The sequence below is a fragment of the Phodopus roborovskii genome, unplaced genomic scaffold (genome assembly GCF_943737965.1).
Source record: "Phodopus roborovskii unplaced genomic scaffold, PHOROB, whole genome shotgun sequence".
In the NCBI taxonomy this organism is placed as follows: Eukaryota; Metazoa; Chordata; class Mammalia; order Rodentia; family Cricetidae; genus Phodopus; species Phodopus roborovskii.
The window spans coordinates 14,721,437-14,734,597 of record NW_026125391.1 but is presented as its reverse complement, the minus strand read 5'-3'; the positions used below and the strand labels follow the sequence as shown (position 1 = coordinate 14,734,597).

The 13,161-nt window shown below is 35.4% G+C and overlaps 1 protein-coding gene and 1 non-coding gene across 2 annotated transcripts in view; both read left to right on the top strand.

The window, feature by feature from the left end:
- Positions 1-13,161, top strand: part of LOC127214867 (B-cell receptor-associated protein 29) — a 54,319-nt gene that overhangs the window by 30,924 nt on the left and 10,234 nt on the right. The window contains exon 10 of the mRNA XM_051175121.1: positions 3,087-3,195. Coding sequence (XP_051031078.1) covers positions 3,087-3,195 — 109 coding nt within the window. The remainder of the gene's footprint in view (positions 1-3,086; positions 3,196-13,161) is intronic.
- Positions 7,351-7,484, top strand: LOC127214986 (small nucleolar RNA U109). The gene has a single exon (XR_007833918.1). It is a non-coding gene; the product is annotated as a small nucleolar RNA U109 (small nucleolar RNA).

Sequence of the window (13,161 nt, the reverse complement as noted above, 5' to 3'; positions counted from 1 at the left end):
TTAAATTGTATCAATAAATGAAAAATCCATTCCAAAACAAAGTATTCATTTCTATACCATAATCTCCTTTTTACCTTTAAAAAGAGATTGATTGTATAACCAACCCCATTTAAATGAAAGCAAACATTTATAGACAATTTTTGGGAATTTGGGCATCCTTCTTTCCAAACTGCTTCCTGCTGGTTGAAGGCACTATAATACCATGGGAATCCTAAGAAGACACAGAATTCCTGGCTGTAGTTTGCAAGGCTGCCTTGTCCCAGCTGTTTTGAATTTTGAATCACCTGGGACACTGCTTCAGGGGGTCTTGCTTGATTGAACCATGTTAGTCTGGAAGAAATCCACAGCTTTTCATTTTCTGTGAAAACAAAACTAGGAATTCTTTTTCCCAAGTAACTTGTCCTTAGACTTAAATTTTAAGTCAAAGCATTTTTAAAATATGTAAATTGAATTAATTTAGCAGCATTGATAATCAAATGTATTTTAGTAGTTGTTCCTTAGCAATTTAACAACTTAAAGACAACACAATAGTATACAGTACTAGACTCTGTGTATTTCCCATCTTTAAGTGGCTGTTTTATTATTCTATTTCTTTTACTTCTATGTTTTCATTTATTGAGACAGGATTTCTCTATGTAACTTTGGCTGCCCTGGAATTTACTCTGACACCAGGCTGGCCTTGAAATCACAAAGATCGGCTTGCCTCTGCCTCCCGAGTGCTGGAATTAAAGGCTTGTGCCACCTCACCCAGCTACTCGCTTTCTTCTTCTTCTTCTTCTTCTTCTTCTTCTTCTTCTTCTTCTTCTTCTTCTTCTTCTTCTTCTTCTTCTTCTTCTTCTTCTTTTTCTTCTTCTTCTCCTCCTCCTCCTCCTCCACTTTATCCTGTTTCCTTTTCTCTCCCAAGCCTATGTATATTTTTAGAAGAAAAAAAAAAGTAAACTTTTGGAGGTTTTTCTTTATCTGAATCTGTCTTTCTGTAAATCTTTATTTATTTATTTATTTTTTCTGGCCACAAGTCTTTTATCTGCTAAACAACAACATTGCTAAAATGAAAGCCACAGCTGTTTTAGCTGCCGTCTATCCAAGATGGTGGGAGTATGTTTACTGCCAGCACTGAGAGCTGTGCTCACCGCCTTGATCTTTGCTGCCATCAAGCAGGAAGCTGCTGGCTTGAAGATATGGTCACTGCCATTGCCAGCTCTCGTGCACACCATTTAGTGTTAGAGCCCTGCGGTTTTTTGCAGCTTATGCCAAGTCAGGAAACCTCCCTTAAAGGAGCTGCATGAGTCTCTGCTTGTCTCTGTCTTTTATTTCTAAAATCCCTTTTTAAGCATTTATCAAGTTTTAAGTGGAAGTTCTTAGTTCCCACATTGCAGGCACCATTTTATTACAAGCAGTTTCCCACCAGCTTGGTCCCAGAGTCACGTCAGTCCCAAAATAACACACAGAGACATTATATTAATTATGAAACTATTGGCCAATTACCAGAGCTTCTTATTGGCTAGCTCTATCTTAAATATTAACCCATTTCTATTAAACTAAGTGTTTCCACGTGGTCTTATCTTACTGGAGAAAGAGTCTGGACATCTTACTTCTCTCAGGGCCTACATCTTAACTGATCTCTCTTATATTTTAATCTGCTTCTAGTTTTTAGTAACTGTGATGATTTTTATGTAAGCATGCAAGTTAGGAAATTTTTATTCTACAATGTTTACCACTTATTTTACTGTTCAGATCTTTATTGTTTTACCTAGAAAAGACAAGCTACAAACATTGTTGGATCCAGAGTTGATTTTGAAATGTAAAGAACAATTTAAATGATCAACTAAAATAAAAATTATTTTGGCAATGCTTAATGAAAACCAGAACTTTCCTACCGTAAAGATCACCCTTCCATTTTTCATATTCCTGTCTTCATCCTGGCAACATTATACTCTTACATACATTTATGTGTAAAAATAGTCTTGAGTAGACAAGATAGTACAATTATAGCATGATGATTTGTACAACTAATATCAAACCCAGAACTGATTTTTTTTACATTAAATGTATAACACATCCTTAACTGATGAATTAATTTTGAAAGCATAATTATAATTATAGCCCAATCAGAAATTCTTACTTTCACTTCAGAATACCATCCATCATAATGACAAATCATTTTAAAGAATATTTTTAAGTTGTATGTTCATGTGTGTCTCTGTGTGTGGTTGTATGCATGTGAGTATAGTTGCCCACAGGAGTCAGAGGAATTTGATTTCCATGGAGCTAGATTTAAAGGGGGTTATTGTTCCATAATTTTTCTTTTAGGGACACCAACCAGCTTCCAAATCATAACATGGAGACTTACTAGTTTTGAATGCTCAACCTAGCTTAAGCTGGTTTCTAGCTAATTCTTTTAACTTAAATTAACCTGTTCCTCTTTATCTACCTTTTGCCTCAGGACTTTTTCCTTTTCTTCTTTATATCTCACTTTCACTGTTTATTGTTGCCTGGCTGGGCCCACATTCTCTCCTCCTTCTCTCATTTCTCTTCTCTCTTGGGCCTAGATTTTTCCTCCCTTTTATTCTCACTACTTCTCCAGCCCCACCTATCCTTTCTCCTGCCTAGCTGTTGGCTATTCATCTCTTTATTAGACCAGTCAGGTACCTTAGGCAGGCAAGGTGAAACACATCTTTCATAATTAATTACACATGTATACATCATTAAATAAAGGCAGCATAAACAAATGTAGCACCCTTACATAGTTAAAGTAATATTTGCAGCATAAACAAATGTAATACATCTTTGCCTACTTAAAATAATATTCCACAACAGGTTGTGAGCTGCCTGACATGGTTACTAGAAACTACACTCAGATCCTCTGGAAAAATACTGTGACCTCTTGGCTGAACTCTACAGCTACAGAAAAGTCCATTTGTGTGTTTGCTTACTACCAGGTTTCTATTAGCAGTAGCACTTTATAAGAAAAAATTATTAAATACTTAAAAAGACAAACTAATAAAGACCAATAATTTTAATTTATTCAAGAAATGTCCAACTGTTGCAACCTAAGCTTATTTCTTCCTATAACTCTTCTATGATAGGTACTAAAAAACCATAGCAAGGATGAAGAAAACATTTTGGAAACAGAAAATAAAAAACTGGTAGAAGACCAGGAAAAACTGAAAACTGAATTGAAGAAGGCTTCAGATGGTAATTTTGTGTGCATGTGAAAAGGGAAAGGACTAGCAGATATTTTATGCTGTCATATAAGCCTCACTGTTTTACCTTAAACAAAACTAATGGCTAAATGCCCTCTGGCCAAGCACTGATAATGACCTCTTTATAAATTTCTGTTCAAATATGAGGTTAAAACATTGTGCCAAGAGAAACATATTCTGTTATGCAGAAAAACATGTAGGTGTTTCAGATCTGTGTTGTAAATACAGATGTCCTTACCTCAGCAAAAGAGCTATGAGCTTGAAAACTTTCTTGTAAACCTATTATTGTAAAATGAGTCACATTTTTTTGTCATCACGTATTTCTTTTATAGAAGTAATCACAAGGAGACAGCCTTGGCAGAATAATGCATATCTTAAGCCCTAATATTTCCAACACACTAAATTTAAATTAAAAAAAAATTTTTTTTGAAAAAGACAGTCTTTTTCAGATATCAGCTGAGAAATTGAGGATTTGTGCCAAAGTGCATTACGTTGTAGATTCCAAGTGGGGCATCCTAAATCTCAGTCCGTGAAGGCAACTGCTTCTTCACTTAAAAAATCCTGACTGTTCTTAGTGTGTGCTTGCTGCATAATTTAGTAAAGTATATATGCCAAATCCATTCTCATTCTAAAAAAATCTTTGAGTATGTGCAGTTTTATCCATGGCAAGGTATCTGTATATGGAGAGATAATGCTTGATGTTGATCAGACACAAGGAAACCTATTCGGGATTCATCATTAAGATTGTTAGGTTAAGATGATGATGAATGCATAGGTCTTCCACAATTTCAGATCTCTTTAAGTTGAAGGTAGAAAGGATTCAGTGACTAAATCAAAGACCTGCTAGTAATCATTATGAGTTTAGGTTTAAGTTGCTCTTGAATTTTAAATTGAAATTCCAAAGGTAAAAGCTAATTCTATAAACAAAAACCCAGATTAGGACATTTCATGTGATGAAAAATTCTTTAGTCACTTTACCATTTTTATTTTTTATGTGTATGGGTGTTTTGCCTTCATGTATGTCTGTGCACTACATGTTTACCTGATGCCCTCACAGGCCAGAAGAGAGGGCGTCAGATCCTCTGGAAATGCAGTTACAGACAGTTGTGAGCTGCCATGTGGGTGCTGTGAACTGAACCCAGGTCCTCTAGAAAAGCAGTCAATGCTCTTAGCTCCTGACACATTATCAGTCTCTACAATTTCTTATTTAAATTTAAATGGTAAAATAAAAACAGCAAACAAAGGTAGTGTAGAATTAGTGGATTAAAAATTCAAAGTACTCTTTTAAACAAGCTTGTTTGGTATAGCCACAAACTCAAACATCTCATTATAGTTTATATTGTTGTATTTACTATAATTCCAAAACAATTAGACATACTCAAGAAATTTTAACAGTCTCTTTCTTATTCTCTGCAATGGTGATTTTATTTATTTATTTATTTATTTATTTATTTATTTATTTATTTTTATTGATTAGAGGCAGGGTTTCTCTGCAGCTTTGGAGCCTGCCCTAAAACTTGATCTATAGACCAGGCTGACCTTGAACTCAAAAAGATCTTACCTGCCTCTGCCTCTCAAGTGCTGGGATCAAAGGTGTGTGCCACCACTGCCCAGCTTACTTTTTTTTTTTTTTTTAATTTGTAAAATGTTGGTGTTAATCCTTTTAGAGAATGTAAGGATTTCAAAAGTACATTGAATTAGTAAAAATAGTTACAAAATCTTTTTTTTATATCTGATAAGGGATCTGTTTTATGTTTGTGTATGTAATATCAAACAAATGTAAAGAAAAGAAAGCAGAGGGTGTAGCTCAGTTCATATAGTGTTTGCCTAATATGCACAACACTCTGTATTCACTACTTGACATTTCCTAAACCACTCATGGTGGTTTACTCAGAACACTGATATACAAGTGATCAGAAGTTCAAGGTCATTTTAACCCACAAAATGGATTTCAGGCCAGCCTTGGCAGCATAAAACTGTCTCACACAATTTTTTTCAATGGTGATTGTCTAGCAAGGAGGAGGACCAGAAGCTGGGCGTAATGGTGAACACCTTAAATCCCACTTGTGAGGCAGAGACAGACAGATCTCTATGAGTTTGAGGCCAGCCTGGTCTACAGAGAGAGTTCCAGGATAGACAGAGCAACATAGTGAAATTCTGTCTTGAAAACAAACAAGGATGAAACCTGAGTTCAATCCCTAGCAGCCATGTAAAAGCCAGTATGGTGACAATCAACTGTAGTCGCAGTTCTAGGAAAATAAAGACAGGAGGATCTCTGGGGCTTGCTGACCAGTGTAATTAGTGAACGCCAGGTTCAGTGAAGAGAAAATACCCAGTGTTCCTCTTGGCTTCCATGTGTACACACCTACTCATGCACATACAGATTAAGTAAGTAAATGTAAAAAAAAAAAAAAAAAGAAAAAGAAACAAGATGTGGCAAGATGGCTCAGCAGTAGAAGTATTTGCTGCCACCACTGAGTGCCAGAGATAGATCCCCAAGCTCACACTAAAAGGAGAGAACCAGTTACATCAGGTTCTCCTGTGACCTCCACATCTATGCTTCCCTGTGTGCAATTTCTCTCCCCCATCTCTATCTCTCTCTCCTTCCTCCCCCATATTAAATAGAAATAAATAAATGTAGTATTTTGCAAATACATGGTATTCTTACTTCTATATAGTCAATTTAGTTTCCTCCTCTTTGCCTTTCAAAATTTACAATTTTGAGATATTTTGAACTTTAATTTCTTAATCCTGACATAAAGCCAAACTCAACATTACTTCAGTATTTATTTGACAGAAAACTTGGGTTTTTGGAGAAAATGAAGTCTAACAATATAAACAATGTGTTTATAATCTGATAAGATATGCCAGTCCTGCCTGTGTTTGAAATGTAGCCTGACTACTTTCAAAGGGAGTCATGGTTAAAGTCAAAGCAGACTTTACCTGTTTGAGTGTGACCTGTTTGGTTCCTTCAAGAGGTACAGTATTTTATGAACACATTCCTTTTACCTGGAGTCCCTTTTTTAGGTAGCATTCTTAATGACCTTGAGAAACTCAAAAGTTCTGTTTCTAGAGATGTTTCCTTTGCTGTTTTCTTGATTTGTACCAGACATTCATGCAAGTAAGACTAAGAAATTGTATGTTGATAGAATAAGTTTTGTATGATTTTAAAAACACTTGACACACAGATTTATCAAATGCTCCTTTTTTTCTAGAAACTGAGGATAGTAAGATGGCATTGCTTAAGAACTTTTCAGAATGATCTTTTAGATTTGAAACCCAAATGAAATCATTTTTTTTATTTTATAGTATGTTTTCCAAAGGAATTTTCTTAACCATTGTGCTTCTGTGATCCACCTTAAGGATTTTCTCCAAATTTTATTAGTGAAAAAATAATAATAAATATAAAGGTTTACTTAAACTAATATTAGCATCTCTCCAGGGGCTGGAGAGATGGCTCAGCAATTATCAGAGGACCAGAGTTTGATTCCCAGCACCTACATGGTGGCTCACAGTTGTAATTCCAGTTCCTAGGGATCCAATGCCATTTTCTAATATGTGCATGATTCCACATGCACATAGCATATTTACATACACTGAGGCACACACATAAAATATTTTTTTAAAAGAACACTTTAAGAGTAGCAGTAAATATTCCACCAGTTTTTAATCCCTGGCTCAGATTTTGACCAGTTAGTAAGCTACGTCTATGTTTCTGTACAGTAATATACTAGAGATCAGAAGAGAACATATATAACCCAGAGTACCTAATTTATATTCAAGACTACCTAGTCACATACAAGGGTCTAGTCTGTCACTTTAATAATCCATTTAACAATAAGTCAAGCCTGATATCCCAGTGTGTTGAGTAATTGGAGGAAAGGCATTGCCATGCAAAATAAGATACAAAGCATTAAGGACTTTATAAAGCTCACAAGCTTTCATATTAGAAATAGAGCTATGTTGTAGAAACCTGCTATTCAAAAGATTGACTTAAAGACTTTTCCAGGATAATTAGTAATACATGTGCCTAAAACTAAATCCTCCTAAAACTAAATGCTTTATAGTTAGAGGAAACATGTACCACCCTAATATTGAATGCATCTAGACAATGGTAAAAATAAATAGGACTTAACTAGCAATGGAGTTGCTTGTCACAATACCTGTTTCTCATCCCTTTAAGAACAGGATAACATCTGTAACATGATATATTTAGAAAGAAATTGTTAGGATGCCAACCTTGGAACAAAGGTTATGTAGAAGTTGTGTGTATCCTTAAAAAGGGACCTGAAAGAAAGTGTGAATGCCTATAATCCAAGCATTACTGGGATAGAAATAGGAGGATCAGAAATTCAAAGTTATCCTTGGCTACAAGGAGAGTCCAGTCAGCTACTGGAGACTGTCTCAGAAACAAACAAGGATTGAGTAGCATTCCTTACTCTGATCTTCTCTCCCCTATTCTTTTCCTTCTTTTTTCTTCAATTATCAAATTTTAAATACTTTTTCAAAACATGCTTTGCAAATCATTTAACATAAAGCACAACTACACTTTTCTTAAAAATATACCTGCTGCTGGGCAGTAGGGGAACATGCATTTAATCCCAGCACTTGGGAGGCAGAGACAGGAGGATCTCTGTGAATTAGAGTTCAGCCTGGTCTTTGTAGATGTTCCAGAACATATTCATACATGTATGCACACATGCACACACATGTCAAGTATGGTGGCAATCGCCTGAAATCCCAGCACTTTAGTGGCCAGGGGCAAAAGAATTGGGAGTTTGAGGCAGCCCATGCTACATAGCAAGATCCTGTTTCAAAAAGAAAAAAGTATACCTGTTAAGGGAAAAGCAAGTGTTTAATGGATTTTCTAAATAAAGCATGCATATATAAATAGAACAGAGAACTATTTACCTAAGTACTGTCCGTATGTAATAGAAACTTTAGTTTGGTGCCAGGGAACCGTACATTCTTGTACCGTCTTTAAAACACTACTGATTCAACCAACTTCTGAAGGCATTGGTGTAAAGATTCACTAAACCTAAGATAAATGATAAATGGGTGTTTATTGGGGAACACTTACACAGAAAAATACAAAGAGCCGCACGAGCATTTCTCTGCTATTCCAACTGGATTGGCTCCAAGGGGGACCATGCCTTATGCCTCACACCTTACAATTCACACCTCCCTCTTTCTGCTTCCATCCACCTGAAGCCACGCCCAAAGGGGTGTGGCCACCATTATAGGCAAGACAGCTACAAACTTCTTGGGTGAATGTTTCTCTATTACCTTGCCATACCTTGAAAATAATAATAATAATAATAATAATAATAATAATAAAGTTTCCTTTCAGACACTACCTTTACAACCTTGAAGTTAATTTTTTTTTTAATTTCCCTTTTCACTAGTAATAAGTATACTAACATAGGAACCAGAGACTAAAACTGGTAAGTGCTTTTCAATAGAAATTTAAAATCAAAACAGAATGCAGTTATAGAACATTTCTCCTGTGTATAGCCAAACCTTTGTATTCCTTTTTATATAAACTCAAGTTATAGATCTTCTAGTTTCTACAAATAAACAATATATCTTTCTAAAATTAAAGCTTCAAAGTCTAATATATGAATACTTTTAGTAGTAAAATTATTATAAATCATGAATTTGACTATCATTTCTTTTCATGATAATTTTTGGGGGACAGGACCTCATGTAGCTAGAGCTGGCCTATAATTTCTTATTCTCCTGCCTCAGCCCTCCCAAGTCCTAGGGTTGCAGATATGAGCTACTATTACTTTGCCTTACAAACTTAGTTGTCTTTCACCTACATTTGTACCAAAGCTGCCATCTTGTTTTTAAATTGCCAGTGCTTAAAACAGTTTGTTGGTACTGGATTTGCTCTTTCTTTTCTCAATCACCTTTCAATGAGATTTTATTATTTGAATAAGGAAGAACATGCCTTTGCCCCAAAAATGTGTATGTCTGGAAATTTTTGCTTCTTTGACAAACCCTTTTATGAGCTGGAAGAAGTTCATATCAAGAACAGTATAGTTGTAGAGCACTTGCCTATTTCGTGTGAGGATCTGTGTTAACATGTATATTAATATGATATTTCTGTTTGCATTTTATGCTCCCATTCAATTGTATTTTCCTTTTCTGTGAGCTCTTTGCCTGTTGTTTCCATTGTCTATAACTATTCTAAGTGTCTCAAGATGACTAGAAGAAGTAACTATGGGGAAGAATATGTTATATATAATTGATATTACTAGCAAATAATAATATCTATACAAAGGAAGACCTTTTGTAATCATTACAGAGCATTAAGAAAGAAAAAACACACTATTTAACGAAGAGCTTATAGTCCAAATGGATGCAGCAAATATATGTACATAAAACAATAGTTTGAGTTCTCCTGAATAATCCATGAGTTAGCCTACTGCCCCCGCCACCCCTGGAAAAAAAGCTTGAGTAAAGACAGCTAAATGCATACTAAATAAAGATATGTTCTAAGGAGTAAGAACATAATCAATGAACACAATTCTCTAAATGTGCTGATAAACTGTCAGGAAAATGGATGAAATGTCATTATTGTTTTGAGTGGAGCAAAGTATATATATGACTGGCAAGTTTGTTCCTTGATATGTTACCCTAGAAAACAGTGACTGATAACAATAAAATGTTGAGTTCCCCCTAAAAAACAAAGAATGATTTAATATCTTGGGATTCTTTTTGTTGTATTTCCTACCTAGGTATATATGTTTACTAAAGACCTTCATGGTAAATGTTTTTATAATGAATATATCACCTTATAAAAGACTTACTTTTATTGCAAAGGGAGTTACAGAAATTAAGCTGGATAGCCCATCTGAAAACACTTTTTAAAAAAATACACCAAACCATTAATACATAATAACTTTGATAGGAACAATGAACTTTTAGTTTAAATTATTCTTTATAGTAATTTTATTTATACAATGAGAAGTTAAAGCTTTGTGGGTAGCTTTTGATGTTGTTTTCTTTTTGTATGATTATTTGTTTTTATTCTTTTTTGAAGACCCTGGTAAGATAGCCATTCTTTGCTTGAAATATCTGACCAATTGACTCCATCCTTAACTTCAACTAGAAAGATTTTTACTATTATAAGTTGTTTAACCTTGGAAATGTGTGAGGAAGCACAGGGTAATCTTGTTAAATCTTTTTAGGCAACAATTTTCTGTCCCATAAAATTAGGTAATCAGATTAATCTGTAGTGTCTGCTATGTGGCTTCAAATACGAATAGTTTTGTCATGAGAGAGCTTCACAGTGACTTCCTTTTCTCTACAACTTAAATTCAGCAGGTGGTTAATTAAATAATATTTGTGACTTCAGAACGATGTTTCATGCAATCACTAGGGCAGGACCTGGCATGTTTGATCCATCTCTTAACTCTTAAATTTTGAACTCTCTTGGGTGGAGCATCGGGAGGAAGAAGAGGATATGTGCCAGTAAACAAAATGACCTGATTACTTTATGGTTGCTTACACAGAACATCTGCCGAACCCACTGATCTGGAATGATAAAAGTTCATGAGAGGAGAATTGATTTAAAATAATAATCAGCATGTTCTTTATTATTCCATTAGGAAAATAAAAATGAGACTAGATTTATTCAACGATTTCCAGCTTTTAAGAGTGTTTGCTTTTACAAATAAAACATAAAAACCTGTATCTGAACATACTGCCTAGCATATCTGCATATTTCTGGTACTATATAAAAGTATATTCACCTAGCACACATGTTTCTAACCTTTCTGTAATGTTTTAATTTTTCCAAGTTTTGCATATACGTAAATTTAAATGGTAATTAGTAGACGGTTACTAAAAAAAAAAACAAAAACAAAAACAAAACATCAGAAGCAAGTCTGTTCCATTCATTGGTCCCATTCTGGTGATACTTGCCTCATTTCATGTTCTTAATGATTAGGTGGTTATTTTTGATCTTTCAGTGTAAAATAGCTCTTTTGGCTTGGCTTTCTTATGAAAAACAAGACCAGGAAACAAGCATGTTTTTGTCTTTTGAAATGGGGTCTCACTGTGTTGCTCTGGCTGTCCTAGAACTTACTCTGTAGGCTAGGCTGGCCTTGAACTCCCAGAGATCTGCCTGCCTCTGCCTCTGCCTCTGCCTCCCAAGTGCTGGGATTAAAGGCATACACCACCAACACTTAGCTCCATGTTTTCTATTTTTGTTACTCCTTTTTGGTGGATTATATCATCCAAAAGCCCTCTGTAGAAAAAAAAAATTTAACTTGAATGAAATTTTGCTTTAGTCTCTCACCTCTGGTTATAAACTGTTTAACCTTAGAATACTGAAGGTGGTGTTCCTCTGATAGCCATTGTTGATTATAACTAGATTTACTCCACGGCCGGAATATTTGGTATACATCCTGTTTTATTATTGTTAATGCTCAATTTTAGTTGTTTTGTTTTGTTCTGTGATCCTGGCAATCAAGTAGGCTCTTGCTCTTACCACTTGGCTATATCCTCAAAGCTTGTTTTGTTTTACCTTAAGGAGACTTGTGAAATCTTTTCAATGTCTACAAAAATACAGAATTCCATCTTGAGAGATGTAGAGGAGGCAGAATCAAGACTTGGGATATGAGGGAGAGTAAAGGCTTAAGAAGACTCTGGGTCTCTTGTTTATTGACCAAGATTGCTTTTAACCAAGATAAAGATCAGAGGATTAGTGGAACCCTTTCATTTGCCCCTTTTTCCATCTTGTTTTGTACTCTTTGTTATTAACAAGGGATTATTGTCAAGGGTAAAGCTTATTTGAAAATTTGTATTTAAATTTTATTAAGTGGTCTCATAAAATTATTTTCTTGGAAAAGATTGTCCCAGTTGCCCAGTACAATCGATCAGTACCATCTTCTTATGCTTGGTAGAGTGCCCTATAACTTCTTAACAAAGTACTCAGCAGTTTCTATCTAGAAAAAAAAATTTGAGATTTGGAACACTGGAAATGGCTACCTCTTGGATGGCTGCATAGTTTAAAAAAAAAAAAGTAACATGTGGTCTTGGTAGAGCTTCCTATTTGAACTCCTCCTGGTCCACATTCAGGGAGTTCCCTTGGTGCTATGGAGGGTTCTGAGATATGTGCATTGAGAAAGCCAGGCAAACTCAAAGAAAAAGCAAGGAAATGGATATTAAGCCAAAATAATGGTATAATGTCAGGTCAGGTGTGGTGGTTTGAATGAGGACGGCGCCCATAGGTTCGTATGTTTGATTACTTGGTCCCCAGTTGGTGGACTTGTCTGGGAAGGAGTAACAGGCATGGCCTCCCTGACCTCAGTGTGCTCTTTGCCTCCTTTTTGGATTGACACGTGAGTGTGCAGCTGTTCCTGCTACCATGCCTTTGCTTTGCCATCATGAATTCTAATCCTCAGAAACTGTAAGAGCATTTAAATACTTTCTTTTGTAAGGAACCCCGGTCATGGTGTTTTATCACAGCAATAGAAAAGTAAAACAAGTAAAGCTCAATAGAGAGTATGGTTGATTCTTACTGACACCACTGGGGGAAATGTAAAGGAAAGAGTATCATTTTCCCTGAGTTATCAGCATGGGAAGGATTTGATAAGCAGAAATGGCTAGGAATAACTTCCCCTGGTATCAAAAATGTTCATGAAGCAAAGTTGAAAATCCTTGTGACCAAGATTAAAGTTATGTCTCAGTAGGAATGATGAGGCTGGCAAGAAAAATATAGATACTTTTAAGTTAGTAGCTGAGCCAAAAGCATCGCTATTATTATTGGTTTTTAAAGACAGGGTTTCTCTGTGTATCCCTGGCTATCTTGGAACTTACTCTGTAGGACAGGCTGGCCTCAAACTCAGACATCTACCTGCTTCTGCCTCCCAAATGCTGGGATTAAAGGCATGTGCCACCACCACCTGGGCCAAAATTACTTTTAGTACTTAACAACTTAAGCTTA